Raw genomic sequence first — 20993 nt, 5'->3', positions numbered from 1 at the left:
TGTCACTTGTGGGGGGTTTCAATGTTTAGGCACATCAGTGGCTCTCCAAACGCAACATGGTGTCCCATCTCAATTCCTGTCAATTTTGCATTTAAAAGTCAAATGGCGCTCCTTCCCTTCCGAGCTCTGCCATGCGCCCAAACAGTGGTTTACCCCCACATATGGGGTATCAGCGTACTCAGTACAGATTGTACAACAATGTTTGGCATCCATTTTATCCTGTTACCCTTGGTAAAATAATACAAATTGGAGCTGAAATAAATTTTGTGTGAAAAAAAGTTAAATATTCATTTTTATTTAAACATTCCAAAAATTCCTGTGAAACCCCTGAAGGGTTAATAAACTTCTTGAATGTGGTTTTGAGCACCTTGAGGGGTGCAGTTTTTAGAATGGTGTCACACTTGGGTATTTTCTATCATATAGACCCCTCAAAATGACATCAAATGAGATGTGGTCCCTAAAAAAAAATGGTGTTGTAAAAATGAGAAATTGCTGGTCAACTTTGAACCCTTATAACTCCCTAACAAAAAAAAATTTTGGTTCCAAAATTGTGCTGATGTAAAGGAGACATGTGGGAAATGTTACTTATTAAGTATTTTGCGTGACATATCTCTGTGATTTAAGGGCATAAAAATTTAAAGTTGGAAAATTGCGAAATTTTCAAAATTTTCGCCAAATTTCCGTTTTTTTCACAAATAAACGCAAGTTATATCGAATAAATGTTACTACTAAAATGAAGTACAATATGTCACGAGAAAACAATGTCAGAATCGCCAAGATCCGTTGAAGCGTTCCAGAGTTATAACCTCATAAAGGGACAGTGGTCAGAATTGTAAAAATTGGCCCGGTCATTAACGTGCAAACCACCCTCGGGGCTTAAGGGGTTAATTTTTTTTTTTTTCATATTTTTAAAAACATTTTTTTTTACATTTGCCATGCTTCAATAGCCTCCATGGGAAACTAGAAGCTGGCACAACTCGATCGGCTCAGCTACATAGCAGCGATCATCAGATTGCTGCTCCGTAGCTGAATTACAGGCTTGCTATGAGTGCTGACCACAGGGTGGCGCTCACAGCAAACCGGCATCAGTAACTATAGAGGTCTCAAGGACCTCTATGGTGACCATCCTGACGCTATTGCGCGCACATGTCAGCTGTACAAAACAGCCGACATGTCGTGACTTTGATGTGGGCTCAGCGCCGGAGCCCACATCAAAGGAGGAGACACGACATGCGCAGAACATGTTGCGTTTTTTACTGCGATGCGTTTTTTCCCCAGAAAAAACGCAACATATGCACAAAAATTGCGGAATGCATTAGGCTAGGGTCACATTGCGTTAGCGCAACCCGCTAGCGCTAAACGGGTTGCACTAACGCAATGTTTTTAATGGGGCCGCGTCCTGGGGTCGCGGTAACGTCCCCGCTCTCGCAGATCCCCAATCTGCGAGAGCGGGGAACGGACCGCGGGCGCGCCTCGGACGCTGCCAGGAAACACCGGCGCGTCGCTAGCGCGTGCCGAACATGGCACGCGCTAGTGCTGCGCGTTCCCATTGCCGTGAATGGGCGCGCTAACGGACGCGTTGCACGGCGTTAATTTCGCCGTTCAACGCTGTCCGTTAAGCGCGTTCCCATAACGCAATGGGAACCCAGCCTTATAAATGATGGGATGCATATGTATGCATTTTTTCTCACCCCATAGACTTTCATTGGCGATTCTCGGCCAAGATATGCTGACAATCGCAGCATGCTGCGATTTCACTCGGATCCTGAATACGGCCGAGAAAATATCGGATGATGGGAGCTGCCCCATAGATTAACATTGGGACGAGTGCTATGCGATTTTTTTTTTTTTTTTTTTTTTTATCTTTATCGCATTGCACTCGTCTGTATTACGGTCTAGTGTGACCCCGGCCTTAGCCATACAATGCATCTCTCCCCTCCCTCCATAATGCCTGGCTATTCACTGCAGAGCTGGAGCTCCCAGACAGCTCCCAATGCTGCTCCATGCACACCACATGCCTTCACTCTTCTTGGGTCCAAATGCTGCTGAGCCCACTGTGTTCTGCTCCTCTGTAACCAAGCTCTGACTCTGATGCAGTAACTGCTGGTGACAGCAGGTCACAGGGCAGTCACACACAAAATGGCTCTGCCCTGTGATGCTGCTCTTCATTCTTACTGTTGGAGCAGTAACTGCTCACATCACCATTTCCCTCCCCTTTTGGGTGGTCTAATATCCCTGGGGCAGAGCTGCTAAATCTTACTGTAGCTGCTTGAGGTCTAAAACGGAAAATGCTCCCCCTAGTGGTAAATATGTATATTTGTAGAAAAATATATAATATTTTTCATATAGAAATGTTTGCAAACAGTGCAAACATTGCATTAATACATTTTAATTACTATTTTTAGCTTAATTTCACAAAAAAACAAAATACAAGAAAACTGGTGGCACCTTCCCTTTAAGAGAGTCTGTCCTCAGTATTTTACACCCCAAACTAATTACTGAGAAATCAGCGTTTGAATAGATATGAAAAGGCGGCTGAAGGACTATGGTAGATCCGAAGCCTCTGTCTCTTCATTCCTGTACCAGTGCCCCCTCTTTTTTTTTTTTTTTTTTTTTTTCTTGCCTTTTTTTTACCTGAAATCACACTGCTTAAAGGCTGTCAGTCCAGCAGAAAGTGGCCATGCTGGGCATATCTGGTGTGACAGATGCAAATGAGGCTGCATACATGAAGACTATCATTTCTAATGCTGATATATAAGCAATGGAGGAATCAGACAAGTCGCTGCTACTGCTCCATGGCTGAAGGAAAAGGTTCTTCCAGAGGTATAAGGGCAAAAATGGAAGCTGGGTGGGCTGCGCTGCTGGAATGAAGAGCCATCGGATTCCAAAACTGTTTTTATTGATACCAACACATTTGTGTTGGACTTGCACCGTTTTCAAGATAAGTAAACCATATGACTTGGTTTGTATACCTTGAGAAAGGTGCCGGTCCGGCACTTACGCGTTGGGATTTAAGACTGTTTAGGAATCCCAAGGCTCTTTATTCCCCCCTGCATCCCACCTAAAAGGCTCCAGCTTCCATTTTTGCCGCATAGAGTAAGTGAGCCCGTTTTTAGACTGTTCAGCAAAACAAATTAACTTCACCCAGGTAATGCAATACATGTGCAGTGGAATGACTTTGCCAGCTCGCAAGCAGAATTAGCAAAATCATCAGCGGTTGTCAGCTATATGTCGTAAGTGAAACGCTACTGTAATCTGTATGGGCACTGATTACAGCTATTTAACCCCTCAGATGCTGCTGTCAATGGCGATAGCGGCATCTAGATACTTATTTGAGGAGGGGGCTCCATTTTTATCCACATCCAAGCCATGCAATTGATATCATGGGGGCCTCAGGGTTGGCATGTTGATGCCAAGCAAGGTCCTTGGGGGTCACCCAGCTACGCTATTCCGTTAACTATAGTAAGCAGAGTCCAACAGACAGGTCAAATATCCTATATAGTAAAATACCCAGCAATCATTGTATTACAGTCAAACAAATTAAAATGGAGTGTTCGGGGAGGGGGATCTAGTAAAATAAATAAATAAAAAAAGTACACAATTGGTAATCACCATATGTGTGTTCTAGACCGTAATTAGAAAACCATGTATCATTTCCTCTACACTGCATACTGCCTACTTTTTGTTGCTATAGCACATAAAAGACATTTTTGTTTGTGGGTGTAACATGAAATGATGTGGAAAAGTTTGCAGAGTATGAATACTTTTTCATGGCACTGTAAGTAACATAATGGCCAGAATTAGTGGTGTTCCTCATGTGTACACACAGGACAGCTGATTCTGAAAAGTTACTTAAATTCAGTGTTGCCCTTACAGTACAGTGAAACATCACACTTGAAAACGGTCTGCATCCATACTTAAAAGTGAACTTGTCAGCAGGACTGTGCTCAGTAAACTACTGTCAGTCTCTGGTTGGTGCCGTTATACTGATTAAAATGATACCTGGGTTGTTGTCTAATCTTTATTTTCAATTAATTAGATTCTTGTGCTTTGGGGCGGGACTGTAGGGGGGGGGTCTTTTTGTGGTGCTTTAGCTAATCATACTGATGGCTGATGAGGGTATGTGCACACGCAGTTTTGAGCTCTGGGGATTTTTCCGCAGCGGATTTGAGAAATCCGCAGGTAAAAGGCACTGCGTTTTACCTGCGGATTTTGTGCGGATTCCACCTGCGGTTATACATCTGTGGATTCCTATTATGGAGCAGGTGTCAACTGCTGCAGAATCCGCGCAAAGAATTGACATGCTGCGGAATGTAAACCACAGCGTTTCCGCATGTTTTTTTCCACAGCATGGCCACTGCGGATTGCATTTTCCATAGGTTTACATTGTACTGTAAACTCATGGAAAAATCCGTAACGTGTGCACATAGCCTCACAGGTTACTGATCCCTACATGACCTGCCCCCTATTTTACATAATGCATAGACTATGGTTTGGAAAAAAAAAAAAAAAAAAAACACATTCATTAGGCAGACACCCCGAAGCATGAGAATCTCAGTAAGCGAAAATAAAGAGTAAATAATAACCACAAGATGGATTTCATCAACCCAAGTATCGTTTTAATAAGTATGACGGCGGCGACCTGACACTGTAGATTGAGCACAATTCTGCTAGGTTCACTATAAGAAATAGGCAGCTTCATTAAATTGGTAAACAGATCTACAGTTTTGTTTTATATGTTTAAATATTTTGTGTATTCTGGTCTGCTTTCAGTTTCTAATTCTGCCTTTCTTGGTTTTATTTTATTAAGTCTCAGGCATGGCCCATCCTCCTTCAAGGATTAGATCTCATTGGGATAGCACAAACCGGCACTGGAAAAACATTAGCATATTTGTTGCCAGGATTCATACACTTGGATCTACAACCTGTGTAAGCTTTTATATTTTTCTTGTTTACAGCCTTAAAATTGCTTATTTTTCAGACTATAGGATGCTCATCACTTTTAGAAATCAGAAAATTGGAAAAAATGATATTTCTGATGTATTAAAATGTCCCCGTTGAGTTACAGTATGTAAGCACCGAAGTCAATAAAGTATGAGGAGGTAATAGTTCAGTTAATATTCAGCTCCTGTGTTTCTCTGCAGCATTCATATTATGCACACAACACTGCTGCATACACAGCTTTGGTAGTTTAGTACCAGCTATGAAGTAGTGGTTTCCCCCATTTGTTTTCTGTTTACTCAAGTCATGTGACTGATTATATATGATTGTGATATATTCTGGAAGGTGCTTCAGCTCCAGTGTTCAGTGGTTTGCTATATTGGGACCTGCAAGATGGTGAGGATTGTTGGCTACACAATAAATGGCTGTCGGCTGATGTGTGGCTCGCTCGGTCAGTCAGCAGCTATCTCTTCTGACTCTTCAACAGACGGTAGCGCTTGCTCTATCAAACCCTCCTTTATTCTTTACAACAGGTGCCACTGGACTCTTGGTAGCTTGCTATAGACAAAAGGATCTTCAGTTCGAAAACGGACATGCAGAATCCTTATCTCTCTGACATGATCTGTTGGGTGAGAGTCGTCCATATAGACTGTGACTGAGCTTGCCGAACACTTATTTTATCAAATAAATGAGGAGTCATATACCATCTGGGTGAAAACGTTGTTCACTAGTGACCAATTAATTGCAAACCGTAAAGGGTTATTCCCAAAATCACAGTGATCTTATAATAATATACACACATTTATTAATTTCTGGAAATATAATTCATGTTTTTACACATCTGCCTCATTTTGCATATGCTATTCCCTGTATATTAACAGTAGCTGTATATTTACTGTGCTTTGTCGAAAGTAATGTTACTGTGTGAATAAGTATTTAATAATTTTTCACAAGTGGTACAACATGGCATGACTGTTTTGCCTTAAAAGATGATCACCATTTACATACCAAATTATTATTTTTTTTAAATCCGGTAATTGTTGTTAACACTTTTCTAAATCGGCATCGAAATTTAGTTACTTGAGGTAGAGTGAGCTGTGTCCACAAACTTTTAAACTGCCCCACTCCATACAACCTGGAAAAAAAAAAAAAATTGACATTAATTAACATGTGTTGTGTAACAGACATTCTGTAACCGTTCTTCTTCATTGTAAGAGATGACGGCACAGAATATGAGTTCCTTTGGGTTTTCTAAACTAGTCGCCCTCTTTTAAGACCTGTTTGTAAGTATTAGGGCTCCTTTTCACTTGCGAGAAATACGTGCGAGTCTCGCATATAAGGCTACTTTGACACTTGCGTCGTTTGGCTTCCGTCGCAATGCGTCATTTTGGGGAAAAAACGCATCCTGCAAATGTGCCCGCAGGGTGCTTTTTTTCCCCATAGACTTGTATTGCCGACTTATCGCGACGTATGGCCATATGTCGCGTCCGTCGTGCACTGGATGCGTCATGTTTTGGCGGACTGTCGTCACAAAAAACATTCAAGGGAACTTCTTTTCGTACGTCACATCCTGCACTTTTTAGTGCGCATGCCCGGGCGGAGATCTCTAGCTCCTCCCCGGGACCTTAGAATGAGCAGCGGATGCGTTGAAAAACTGCATCCGCTGCCCACGTTGTGCCGACTTTTCACAACGTACGTCACGCCGACGCTTAGCGACGGCCGCGTACCGACGCAAGTGTAAAAGAAGCCTTAAAACCAAGCTCTGACGCCGGCACTTGGGAGCGGAGTGTGCAGCTCCATGTATTGCTATGCAGCCGCACGCTCCGCTCTATAGTGCCGGCGCCAGAGCTTCGTTTTAACCTTGTCTCACAAGTGAAAAGGAGCCCTTAGAAATGGAATATCTTTGAGAGAGGGGCTGAAAATGCAAATAGAGAGAATGTGTGGTGTGAAGATTTAAAGCTATCGCAGAACTACAGCAGATCATCCACCAAGAATATTTATTATGTGTTACTTATATTGCGCCATCATATTCCGCAGCACTTTACTGACATCACCACTGTCCCCAATGGGACTCGTAATATAGATCAGCATGTCTTTGGAGTGTGGGAGATAACCAGAGAACCCAGAAAAAAAACACGCAAGCATGGGGAGAACATACAAACTTCTTGGTGTCTTTTTAACACAGGACCCCAGCGCTGCAAAGCCACAGTGCTAAACGCTGAGCCACCGTGAGAATATTGGTCCACAAGTTTCACACATTTCTTGGTGGTTTTGCATTTTTGCATTCTATTTTGTAACATACAATTCTTTGTAATTCTCTCTTCTTAACTTAGTCCTAGGCATGAACGTGACGGTCCAGGAATGTTAGTTCTAGCTCCAACACGTGAGTTGGCTCTTCAAGTACAGGCCGAGTGTTCAAAGTACAGATATAAAGGCTTCACAAGGTATTGTATTAGGGTGTGATGGTGAAAATGATGCAAGTATCTTGTGGATACAATTAAAAAAGAATGTTCCTTTTTGTTGTTAGACTTTTACAAAAAGATTCACTTTTACCAATTTTAAATTTTTTTTTTTCAACCCTCGACCATCTAATATGTACAAGTTTGTATTGTATCATGTCCGAAATGGATCATCTATAGAATTGGATAGAGCAGTGCTTTCATTATCGCCTCTCCAGGTGGGGCTGACGTTGGGTGATCACTGATTTTGGAGATTGGGGTTCGGCTAGTGAGTTACCAGTGTTAGACGTGCAGATCAGGGGAGCGTACTGCGCTGGTAATGCCTCCCTTTATTCATTCATTTAATGAGCTCTTTACACAGATTCTCAGGGAAGTCTATGTCTGACCTATGGATCTGAACAATTCATAGTTATAGTTACACTAGATGGTAGCCTGATTCTAATGCATCAGGTATTCTAGAATATGTATGTAGTTTATTTATGAAGATTTTAGAATAATACACTGAATACACAGCATTTGCTGCACCTGTCGCTGATTGTTCGCGGCCGCCCACGTAGTATATAGCACAGCCACGTAGTATATAACAGCCCACGTATTAAATGGCAGAGCCACGTAGTATATAGCAGAGCCACATAGTATAGAGCACAGCTCGCGGAGTGTAGAGCACAGCTCGCGCAGTACATTGCAATATGGGCATCATATCCCTGTTAAAAAAGAAAAGAAAAAATAGTTACATACTCGCCTTCCGTGGGCCTCCGAATCCATGAAGCATTTACCGACTCTCCTCGCGTGCTCCGGTCTCAAGAGTGCATTGCGGTCTCGCGAGATGATGACGTAGCGGTCTCGCGAGACCGCTACGTCATCATCTCGCGAGATCGCAATGCATGAGCGGTCATCGGAGCGTCGCGAGGAGCGGGAAAGGCCTGTTGTGGATCCGAGGGGCCGACGGACGGTGAGTATATAACGATTTTTTTTAAAATTATTTTTAACATTAGATCTTTGTACTATTGATGCTGCATAGGCAGCATGAATAGTAAAAAGTTGGTCAAACAGGGTTAATAGCAGCGTAAACTGAGTGCGTTACACCGCGGCCCGTTAGCGCTGCCATTAACCCTGTGTGAGCGCTGACTGGAGGGGAGTATGGAGCGGGCACTGACTGCGGGGAGGAAGGAGCGGCCATGTTGCCGCTGGACTGTGCCCATCGCTGATTGGTCGTGGCAAAACGCCCACGACCAATCAGCGACTTGGATTTCCATGACAGACAGAGGCCGCGACCAATGAATATCCGTGACAGACAGAAAGACAGACAGACGGAAGTGACCCTTAGACAATTATATAGTAGATGGGTTGAAAAAAGACCTACCGTATATGCTTGTATATGAACCGAGATTTTCAGCATAATTTTTTGTGCTGAAAATGCCCCCCTCGGCTTATACACAAGTCATTGTCCAGAAAGCCAGAGGGGGAGCAGTGGCAGGAGCGGGCTAACAGAAGACAGCATACCAGAACAGGGATGATGGGACAATGAGTACCCGGCTTATACTAGGGTCGGGTTATACTCGAGTATATATGGAAGGTCCAAGTTCAGTCTGTCTTCTCCAATTATACATTTATTTATTTTTATCACTAAATTAATAAAAAAAAAAAAAAAAAAAAAAAAGGATTTCCCTGGAATAAAACAGACCACAGATATCAAGGTATCATTTTATTCAGCTTTCTGGGACCTGCATGCCCATATAGAGGGTCTATCCTACTGAAAGATTCCCTTTATATGACTGATCACTGACACTGTATTTATGTAACACTAACATATTCCACAGCACTTTACAGACTATGGTTGACCAAGAACGTCATTAATGAAATGGAATTGTGTAAATGTGTTTGTGATCTCAATTTTGCCTGCAGAAAAAAAACATAGCCTATCTTTGAAGTTTGTGCTTGCATATTGAATTTCCAAACAGATCACTGCATGACCTATAAATCTCTGTAGTCCCACTCGTCACTTTCCATGACGAGAAACTTTACACCTTTGTTTAGAAACTGGAAAGCTTGCACCAGTTAACCAGTTTTATTGTTGCATTTGCTGAAATTGTCAAATGTTGCACCTTTTTATATTTTAGCATTTGCATTTATGGTGGTGGAGATCGTAAGAGCCAAATAAATGTGGTTACAAAGGGAGTGGATATTGTTATTGCTACGCCTGGGAGGCTGCACGATCTGCAAATGAATGATTTTGTTAATCTGAGAAGCATAACCTACTTGGTAAGTGTAGTTCTCTCCTACTACAGAAATTATACACCGTATAGAATTGCAGGAAATACTAAAGATGCACTTAATGTATACAGTGACCTAAATAAGTGATGCATCAACTACTATTAGTTTTACTCTTTAACACGGAAATATTTTTTGATTAAGAAGCACTCCCCACTAACTTTTTTTTTTTTTTTTTAATGCATTAAATGTGTGTATGTGGATGTAATGTCGTGAAAGTGTATTAATCTACTCTCCTACCGCTGCTTTCTCCGGTGTCCAGCGCCGTTGTGCTCTGCTTTTCCGTGATGTCACAGCTCTACAGACTGTCCAGGTCTTGGTTCGCTCTGTGTGACCCAGAAGTGGTTCTTATGATGAAAGCCTGCGGAGCGTCAGGAGCCTCCTTAGGCTTTCATTGTAAAATAGACTTCTGGCTCATGCATAGGGCATAGAACGAGCCGGCTAGTCAGAACTACGGTGACGTGCCAGAGAAGAAGTGCGCTGAATACCGGAGAAACTAGTGAGTATATTAATACACACACTACATAACATGCATGTAAACACAGATTTAATGCATAAAAAAGTTAGTGGGACTGCTTCTTTAATCAAGAAATAATGGCAAAAGGCATGATTAGGAAACTGCAAGACATGGGATGCAGAGAATACAAGTTTTGTTAGTTTATGGTGGTTGTCAACCTGTTCCCATGGCCTCTTTATCTGTACACTCACAAATAACACTGTATGTAACACTCCATGTCTGTACACTCACAAACAGTACCTGGTCACCGCGCACTGCGCCCCTACATGTATAGCCCTATTTATTGTAATGGATGGCTGCAGCGTACACAAAAAGCACTTTGTTACCCTTTGTATTCCCTTGCTTCTTCATAGGGTATGCTAGTGATCAAGCCCCTTAATCTCTGAATTGTTGACTGATGTGTTACTCTATATTATCTAATATTTTTTGTACATGTTACCTCTTATATTTCTATAGCCACAACATATTCCACAGCACTTTATAACAAAAATGGTATTCTTATTATCTCCTTATAACTGCCAGCAATACTCTGGTCTCTTGTATTTTTACCAGCCCAAGAAATGGCAGAAAAAAAAGCCACTAAATTTGTGTAGGAAATGATCTATTAGTCAGATGAGGGAATTGGCATGCTGGGTGGACTATTTTGCTAATGCATCAGTATTGGTGAAAAATGTGTTTTCCTGTCTCAGAGCAGTCAAAATCTTGCAAAGCTAATACTCTTTTTAGAAAGTTTTGATCGATCTCATAGAAGATCTGACTTTGTCTTGCACAGACCGGGTGTGTGTAGCTGTAGAACAGTCTAACTCTGCACACATTGTTCATCATTATCTTTCATAGGCATACTTCACATTATCACATTCTTTCACTGCATCCATTGTGATCATGCCAGTATTCCGATGCATCGCTCAGACTTTTCTAACATTAACCCCTTCATGACCTCGGGATTTTTTGTTTTTCCGTGTTCGTTTTTCGCTCCCCTCCTTCCCAGAGCCATAACTTTTTTATTTTTCCGTCAATTTGGCCATGTGAGGGCTTATTTTTTGCGGGACGAGTTGTACTTTTGAACGACATCATTGGTTTTAGCATGTCGTGTACTAGAAAACGGGAAAAAAATTCCAAGTGCGGTGAAATTGCAAAAAAGTGCAGTCCCACACTTGTTTTTTGATTTGCTTTTTTGCTAGGTTCACTAAATGCTAAAACTGACCTGACATTATGATTCTCCAGGTCATTACGAGGTCATAGACACCTAACATCACTAGGTTATTTTTTATCTAAGTGGTGAAAAAAAATTCCAAACTTTCCTAAAAAAAAAAAAAAAAAAAAAAAAAAAAAAAAATTGCGCCATTTTCCGATACTCGTAGCGTCTCCATTTTTCATGATCTGGGGTCGGTTGAGGGCTTATTTTTTGCGTGCCGAGATGACATTTTTAATGATAGCATTTCGGTGCAGATACGTTCTTTTGATCGCCTGTCATTGCATTTTAATGCAATGTCGCGGCGACCAAAAAAACGTAATTCTGGCATTTCGAATTTTTTTACCGCTACGCTGTTTAGCGATCAGGTCAATGCTTTTTTTTAATTGATCGGGCGATTCTGAGCGCGGCGATACCAAATATGTGTAGATTTGATATTTTTTTTATGGATTTATTTTGATTGGGGCGAAAGGGGGGTGATTTAAACTTTTATATATTTTTTTTTTTTTATTATTTTTTTTACATTTTTTTCAACTTTTTTTTTTTTTACTTTTGCCATGCTTCAATAGCCTCCATGGGGGGCTAGAAGCAGGCACAGCACGATCGCCTCTGCTACATAGCAGCGATCTGCTGATCGCTGCTATGTAGCAGAAAATCAGGTGTGCTGTGAGCGCCGACCACAGGGTGGCGCTCACAGCCACCGGCGATCAGTAACCATAGAGGTCTCTAGGACCTCTATGGTTACAATGGAGACGCATCGCCGACCCCCGATCATGTGACGGGGGTCGGCGATGACGTCATTTCCGGCCGCCCGGCCGGATGCGGTAGTTAAATGCCGCTGTCTAGGTTTGACAGCGGCATTTAACTAGTTAATAGGTGCGGGCAGATCGCGATTCTGCCCGCGCCTATTACGGGCACATGTCAGCTGTTCAAAACAGCTGACATGTCCCGGCTTTGGTGCGGGCTCACCGCGGAGCCCTGCATCAAAGCGGGGCTTCTGACCTCGGACGTACTATCCCGTCCGAGGTCAGATAGGGGTTAATCAAATATTTACTATGGGATTTATGTTTTTGTGTTTTTTTTTTTTTTTTTCAAATTGTACATTCTGCTGTGAGATCAGGCTACTACTGTTTGGAAGACACTCGTCAAATTTTTATCTTTTTTAGCTGACCCCGTAAAACTTGATAGCATAATATGTTCTTATTGCACATTGATTTTTTTTTCCCCTTTATGACCTTCTTCCTTTAGAGGATGTGGGACTGATTCCTCATGTGGCAATTACTGATCCTAACAGAGAAGATGTGTGGGTTTTTTTGTTTTGTTTCTCCATCCAAAACTAAATATCACACAGGGCCTTTGCATAGTAATGGTGGAAGTTAGGACTGTACTTGAGATTTTCCTAACTTACTAATCGCTCATTAAGGTGGTGGAACTTCCTATAAACTGACAATGCCTGGACTACAACCTCTAATTGTAATTATCATGGAGTTCTCGGGGTTTCCCACAAACCATTTTCAATTAATAGTTCGTAGAATAAAAAGACACACCATTTCACAATTGGATGTGTAAAGTAAAAAAAAAAAGAAAAAAAGTTCCTTTCCTGAGATAATCTTATACAAATGTGCCCCTGTGTAATGGCTGTGTCTGACCGTACAGGAACATGGTCAGGTATACCACAGCTCCTGGGCGGGCGGGGCTAAGGCAAAAGGCAGTATACAGACGGAACAGTGGGGGAACCCAGCTGATTCTTTGAGGTAAAACAAGTTTTTAGACAAGCAGGGAAATGTTTTCCATTAAAAAATAACAGCAGTTATGATCCCCTGCTGTCCTGTCTGTATATTCTTTTGCTCCCCCCCCCGCTCAGGATCTGTGATATGATCAGACCATGTTCCTGTATGGTCAGACACAGCCATTACACAGTACACAGCTGGGATATATATAAGATTATCTCACCACAGGGACATTTTATTTAAACACATCCAATTGTGGAAATTATTTTTATTTCAAAATCTATTGGTGAAGTGTGCTTTGTTGGACTAATCCTTTAAGCTGGATCCTGGCACATAGTTATACTTTATTATAAGCTTTAATCTGTATACTTATTATGCTATATTTCCTTAGGCCTCTTTCACACGTCAGTGTCTCCGGTACGTGTACTGACAGTTTTCTCGTGTACCGGAGACACTGACAAACGTAGACCCATTCAAATGAATGGGTCTATGTACGTCTCCGTGTTTTCACAGACCATGTGTCATGTTGAAAACACGGAGACATGTCCGCTTTTCTCCGGCAGCACGGTCCGCCAAGCGTCCCGCACACGTGCACACGGAGAACAGTGTGCACTCTCCTCCGTGTGCACGTACCGCGGTAGGAGAGACAGCGCTACAGTAAGGTGCTGAAGCCGGCATTCATTCCTTCTCCCCAGCAGCATTCGCTGGAGAGAAGGAATGAAAAATCAAGGTTTTTTTTTTTTGTTAAAAATAAAGTTTGGGGTCACCTCCCGCCTCCCATCCCCCATGCGCCCGCCCGCTTGCGATGTCTGCTCTCAGCGCCGGCAGCCTGTCCTGTGTGAGCGGTCACGTGGTATCGCTCATTACAGTGATGAATTTTGCTGGGGAGAAGGAATGAATGCCGGCTTCAGCACCAAAAGCAGGGGACAGCGCTTAACTGTAGCGCTGTCTCCTGCATGGTCTGTGTGGTCCTCAGTCGGCACACGGGCGGCAGCCGTTTGCCACACTGATGTGCCACGTGAGCACATGGATAACTCCAGTACCGATTTTCTCCGGTACCGGAATTATCTGGACGTGTGAGACTGGCCTTAATAAGCAAAGAGACCATAACACTCTGACCACCCAGCTGGCAGAGATGGGCCAAGGCTATGTGATGTGGTGCTTTAGGCATCCTGGGTTTGATAACGTAACATAGAGAAAGCGCAAGGTGATATCTAAAATTTTAAGATCCAAATCAGACTAGGTGTGACGTGAGGGAGATATACAGTTAGGTCCATATATATTTGGACAGAGACAACATTTTTCTAATTTTGGTTATAGACATTACCACATTGAATTTTAAACAAGACAATTCAGATGCAGTTCAAGGTTCAGACTTTCAGCTTTCATTTGAGGGTATCCACATTAAAATTGGATGAAGGGTTTAGGAGTTTTGGCTCCTTAACATGTGCCACCCTGTTTTTAAAGGGGCCAAAAGTAATTGGACAGATTCAATAATTTTAAATAAAATGTTCATTTTTAGTACTTGGTTGAAAACCCTTTGTTGGCAATGACTGCCTGAAGTCTTGAACTCATGGACATCACCAGACGCTGTGTTTCCTCCTTTTTGATGCTCTGCCAGGCCTTCACTGCGGTGGTTTTCAGTTACTGTTTGTTTGTGGGCCTTTCTGTAGGAAGTTTAGTCTTTAACAAGTGTAATGCATGCTCAATTGGGCTGAGATCAGGTGACTGACTTGGCCATTCAAGAATATTCCACTTCTATGCTTTAATAAATTCCTGGGTTGCTTTGGCTTTATGTTTTGGGTCATTGTCCATCTGTAGTATGAAACGACGACCAATCAGTTTGGCTGCATTTGGCTGTGTCTGAGCACACAGTATGGCTCTGAATACCTCAGAATTCACTCGGCTGCTTCTGTCCTGTGTCACATCATCAATAAACACTAGTGACCCAGTGCCACTGGCAGCCATGCATGCCCAAGCCATCACACTGCCTCCACCGTGTTTTACAGATGATGTGGTATGCTTTGGATCATGAGCTGTACAACGCCTTCGCCATCCTTTTCTCTTTCCATGATTCTTTTAGAGGTTGATCTTGGTTTCATCTGTCCAAAGAATGTTCTTCCAGAACGGTGCTGGCTTTTTTAGATGTTTTTAGCAAAGTCCAGTCTAGCCTTTTTATTCTTGATGCTTATGAGTGGCTTGCACCATGAAGTGAACCCTCTGTATTTACTTTTATGCAGTCTTCTCTTTATGGTAGATTTGGATATTGATACGCCGACCTACTGGAGAGTGTCGTTCACTTGGTTGGCTGTTGTGAAGGGGTTTCTCTTCACCATGGAGATTATTCTGCCATCATCCACCACTGTTGTCTTCGGTGGGCGCCCAGGTCTTTTTGCATTTATGAGTTCACCAGTGCTTTCTTTCTTTCTCAGGATGTACCAAACCGTAGATTTTGCCACTCCAAATATTGTAGCAGTTTCTCGGATGGTTTTTTCTGTTTTCACAGCTTAAGGATGGCTTGTTTCACCTGCATGGAGAGCGCCTTTGACCGCATGTGTACTTCACAGCAAAACCTTCCAAATGCAAGCACCACACCTCAAATCAACTCCAGGCCTTTTATCTGCTTAATTGAGAATGACATAACGAAGGGATTGCCCACACCTGTCCATGAAATAGCCTTGAAGTCACTTGTCCAATTACTTTTGGTCCCTTTAAAAACAGGGTGGCACATGTTAAGGAGCTGAAACTCCTAAACCCTTCATCCAATTTTAATGTGGATACCCTCAAATGAAAGCTGAAAGTCTGAACTTCAACTGCATCTGAATTGTTTTGTTTAAAATTCATTGTGGTAATGTCTATAACCAAAATTAGAAAAATGTTGTCTCTGTCCAAATATATATGGACCTAACTGTATGTAAACCAAGTCCAGTGCTTGACAGAGATGTGTTTCTGGACTCTATGGTAGAAACTGTATGCAAATCTGCAAATGACGTCAAGTGAAGCCTCTGATTTTATGGTTTGGATTTTAGTTTATGTAGATATGCTATGAAACCTATTTATATTTCAGACCATGCACACAAATATTTTTCTCATCCCAAATAGGTTTTGGATGAAGCGGATAGAATGCTGGATATGGGCTTTGAACCCCAGATTATGAAAATACTAATTGACGTTCGGCCTGACAGGCAAACCATAATGACTAGGTAAGTGCATTTATTTGGCTGTATGTCTTCAACATTTTTTTTTTTTTTTTTTTTTTTTTTATTTTCTTTCTTGCCCCCGTTTTTTTCCTCCTCCATGATGATTAACAGCTTATTATTATTATTATTATTATTATTATTATTATTATTATTAATTTTTTTTTTTTTTTTTTTAAAAAGCTCCTTTCACACTACTGATCATATAAAGTATCCATACATACACTGTACGGTGTTGAAGGGCATACTGTGGCAGGTTTATGTTTCATTCCCACATAGACTTCTGCACTTTTAAGAACCTTCCCCCAACCCATCACTTTAAGGCTATGTGCACACGTTGCGGATTGGGGTGCAGAATTTTCCGCACAAAATCTGCATCTCCTGGCAGAAGCCGCAGGTGCGGATTTGCCGCTGCCGCGCAATTGATTCGCTTCGGATCTGCACCAATTCTGCATCGTGTGCACACAGCCTAAATCTGGAAACCCATGGCAAACATACTATGGCTCTATATGGCTTTCCCGCCCCTGTAATACAGCTTGCCAAGACACGCTCAGGTCCTTTTTGTGATGCCATGTGCCTCAGATTTTTTGCAGCCTGTTGAAATATTGGTCTTGCTTCTAGGGAAATCTTAGTTGCATGTGGCACACATTAATCTATGCAGCTGAACACACAGTGATGTGATACCGTGCTGCCTCTGTATAGCTTAGCCTAGAAGCAAAGGTTTTATGCGGTAGCATGGCTCATGCCCTCTTTTTAGGCACTTATCTGTAAATTTGGAAGCTTATTTCTTTTTTTTCTTGATGTTTTGCAGTGCCACCTGGCCGGAAGGAGTTCGACGTTTGGCCAAGTCTTATTTAAAGGACCCAATGATGGTATATGTTGGGACTCTCGATTTAGCTGTAAGTTTTCGTTCTTTGTGTGAGGTAAAGGGGCAGTTAGTCTTTAGGAAATATCGTCACTTTGGAGGTCTGAACTTTAACAACCACACCAATACAGAAATAAATGCTGAAGCCTCTTTCAGCCTTTCTCTGCACAGTGAGTGGCAAAGACTCTGAACGGGCTGCAACATTAACCTCAGGATCATAGTGTTCGCATATCCTTGATCCCACTTTGATTTTTATTGAGTTTACCCACCTCAGAGTTATGAGTTTCTTATTTTTATTCTTATCACGTTCCTATGCTTGTGCGGTCGTATTAATGAATCTGTCATCACTGGAGTTAAAGGGAACCTGTCACCTGAATTTGGCGGGACTGGTTTTGGGTCATATGGGCGGAGTTTTCGGGTGTTTGATTCACCCTTTTCTTACCCGCTGGCTGCATGCTGGCCGCAATATTGGATTGAAGTTCATTCTCTGTCCTCCGTAGTACGTACCTGCACAAGGCAATCTTGCCTTGCGCAGGCGTGTGCTACGGAGGACAGAGAATGAACTTCAATCCAATATTGCAGCCAGCGGGTAAGCAAAGGGTGAATCAAACACCCGAAAACTCCGCCCATATGACCCAAAACCAGTCTCGCCAAATTCAGTTGACCGGTCCCCTTTAAAGTAGACTATTGCCAGGTGCCCTAGCATTTGTGGAAAATATATAAATATATATACACACACACACACACACACACACACACACACACACACACACACACACACTATAATAGATAAGTAGAATGCTTTTTTTGCATCTATTAATTTCTATTTTTGTTTTTAGGCTGTTAATACAGTAAATCAGCGAGTCCTTATTGTTGCAGAAGAGGAGAAAAGAGCATTCACTGCAGATTTTATTGATTCCTTAAAGCCTAAAGATAAAGCCATCATATTTGTGGGAAAGAAATTGATGTATGTTTGAAGCCCTAAATCCATGATGGTACACATTGTGGAGACGTCACCCTGTGGGGGGGATGCCTTGTCCTTTGATATTAGAGAGAAATGCTGACTTTCTGACCTATGATGTGTGCACAAATAACATGTGTGGCTCAGTTAGAGACTTTAGTGTTTTGGTTAGAGGGTGTCTCATTTTCTTAAATTGATAAAGTTGCAAAGTGCTTCTAAGAATGAGCAACTTTGCAATCTATTTAGAAAACGCCCTTTCCTATAAGGGTATGTGCACATGTAGGAAAAGAGGTGCAGAATTTTCTGCACAAAATCCGCATCTCCTGGCAGAATCCGCAGATGCGGATTTGCCACGGTTTTTATGCAGATTTTGTGCGGTTTTTATGCGGAATTGATGTGGATTTTGTGATGATTTTCAGTGGTTTTGGGCCATTGCGGAATTTTAACGTGGATGGGTGCAGAAACGCTGCAGATCCACACAAAAGTGACATGCAGTTCTTTGAAATCCGCAGCAATTCCGCACTGATTTTTCTGCACAGCTTTTTTTTTCCCCATAGAATAACATTATACTTTACATCACAGTGCGGTTCTGCATCGTTTCTGCGTGGAAAAATCCGCCGCAAATCCGCATCGTGTGCACATAGCCCAACACTTGAAATCACTGGCTGAAGGTGGCTGTATCTGTCCAGTGTCTGTACCCCTGTGCTTCTGCAATGCTGCAGAGGCAGAAGTCCAGTTCTGGCAGTGGTGCAACCATGCGGCTGGTCCAAACTGTCAATCATAAAGAGCAGTCACAGATCAAGTACTCAGCTGGAGAACCAGACGGGATTACTTACTGATATTGCCTTCTCAATCTCTATACATTGTATCTTTTTTTTTTTTTTCTCCCTACTTGACTGAGCATATAATCTTCCGTGTTATATGATATGCCTTTTCATTAAATTTCAGTGCTGACGATTTAGCCAGTGACTTCTGCCTTCAAGGAATTCCTGTCCAGTGTTTACATGGTAATAGAGAACAGTGTGATCGAGAAGAAGCACTGAATGACTTTAAGACGGGTGAGATACATTGCATCTATTTACTGATATTCACTTAAAGTTAAATTTAGCACAAAAAGTAGATTAATAAATGTAGTTTTTTTTTTTTTTTAAATTATACAATTTTGTTAGAAGTGGGTCATGCCATTTTGTTTTGGTGCATCTTAAGGGTAAGTTCACACAGGGCGTTTTTGCTGCGTTTTTTTTTTTTAAATGCTAATTTCTTTATCGCCTCTCATTGGGGGACACGGGAACCATGGGTGTATGCTGCTGCCACTAGGAGGCTGACACTATGCAAATAAAAAAGTTAGCTCCTCCTCTGCAGTGTACACCCTACCGACTGGCATTATACTCTTCAGTTTAGCTTAGTGTCAGTAGGAGGTGGACACGGGTCTTTCATTAGACCCTTATCTACCTCAATGTGCGTCGTTTCTTTTCAGGTTTTCCGGAAGGGATACAGGGTGAAGAGTCACACCTGTAGTCCCACAAGGCGGACTATGAGTACGGCGTGTACTGCCACCCCGTATCCTCATAGATCCCTCAGCAGGACCAAGAGCCTGGCACACAAGCGTGCTCAGAAGTCCGGTCCTGGCCCGTCCCCCACCCACTCGCCTACCAGAGCCTGTCGGTCGGAGGAGACGAGGACGTCCATCACAGCTCCTATGGACGTCTGATACCTTCTCAAGGTTAGTAGCAGACGACGGGGGATTTTACTAGGTGAGTATTTCTAAAGGGGTTCCCAGGACTCAGCGCGGGGTCATCGCTGCATTTGCAGCACTTTCCCCGTTCCCTGCGCTGTGGCTCTTTCTGACGTGGCCTTTTTTTTTTTTTTCTGCCAGCCGCGCTACCTTTCCATGCCCCACCGCGTTCCTCCAGCGGTCGCCGTTCTTCCTTCAGGCCCCGGCCTCCCGGGGCCTGCTTGCGGCACACTCCTGCCTGCAGCTTTTCCCTCAGCGGTCGCTGGCTCCTAATTTAGGCCCCGGCCTTTCCCGGGGCCTACTTGCGGCGTACCACCTGCCCTCAGCGTTCCCCCCCCTCAGCGTACTATGCGGCGGCCGCTCAGGCGTCGCTCACCTCCACAGCCAGCACCGTTGCTTCCGGCGGCCGCCGGCGCCTAATTTAGGCCCCGGCTTCTCCGGGGCCTACTCCGGCGACTTCACTGGCGGCAACGCTCCCTCTCTTAAATGCGGCGGATGCCGCGCCGCTCTGCCGGGCAGCGTTTGCGCCACAGGGATCTTCTCTCCGGTCACCGGCTCCTAATTTAGGCCCCGGCTTTTCCGGGGCCTACTCCGGCGACTCTTAACCGGCGGCAGCGCTCTCTGCTTCATGCGGCGGCTTCCGCGCCGCTCTGCCGGGCAGTGTCTGAGCCGCGGGGGTTCTTCTCAGCGGGCACCGGCTTCTAATATAGGCCCCGGCTTTCCCGGGGCCTACTTCCGGTGCCGCGCTCCGCCCACTTCCTTTTTCATCGGGCGGGCTTTCTCCCGCCGACAATCTGTGCCCTGCTTTTCCCCACCCACCGGCACCATCTCGACTGGCTCCGCCCCTTCCTCCACGCCGGCTGCCGGACACTCAGGGCACGAGTCTTTATCGTGCCACACACCTGCGCCGGAGAACTCCGCAGAGCGATCCTTTCTGGGGGCACAGCACACCATCTGCACCGGAGATCCACAGCATCTTCCTACAGGCCTACAGCATCCTGGTATCTGTGCTTTTCGTCTGCCGTGAGTAGCTCTGCACTGCAGACTGACACCCCCCTCTGCCCCACTGTCCCCTAACCCTGTGGCATTTTCTTCAGGGACCTCTGCAAATGTCTAACTCTAAGG

At 43.4% G+C, this 20993-nt stretch overlaps 1 protein-coding gene across 1 annotated transcript in view; it reads left to right on the top strand.

Moving 5' to 3' along the window:
- DDX43 (DEAD-box helicase 43) overlaps nucleotides 1–20993 on the top strand; it is a 68134-nt gene that overhangs the window by 30928 nt on the left and 16213 nt on the right. Inside the window, exons 9-15 of the mRNA XM_069726679.1 lie at nucleotides 4811–4929; nucleotides 7275–7385; nucleotides 9521–9662; nucleotides 16213–16313; nucleotides 17119–17206; nucleotides 18012–18139; nucleotides 19082–19191. Of these exons, the coding sequence (XP_069582780.1) occupies nucleotides 4811–4929; nucleotides 7275–7385; nucleotides 9521–9662; nucleotides 16213–16313; nucleotides 17119–17206; nucleotides 18012–18139; nucleotides 19082–19191 (799 nt within the window). The remainder of the gene's footprint in view (nucleotides 1–4810; nucleotides 4930–7274; nucleotides 7386–9520; nucleotides 9663–16212; nucleotides 16314–17118; nucleotides 17207–18011; nucleotides 18140–19081; nucleotides 19192–20993) is intronic.

The sequence above is a fragment of the Ranitomeya imitator genome, chromosome 5 (assembly GCF_032444005.1).
Source record: "Ranitomeya imitator isolate aRanImi1 chromosome 5, aRanImi1.pri, whole genome shotgun sequence".
Classification (NCBI taxonomy): Eukaryota; Metazoa; Chordata; class Amphibia; order Anura; family Dendrobatidae; genus Ranitomeya; species Ranitomeya imitator.
Note: the sequence above shows the minus strand (reverse complement) of the source record. Positions and strands in the feature narration are given on the sequence as shown.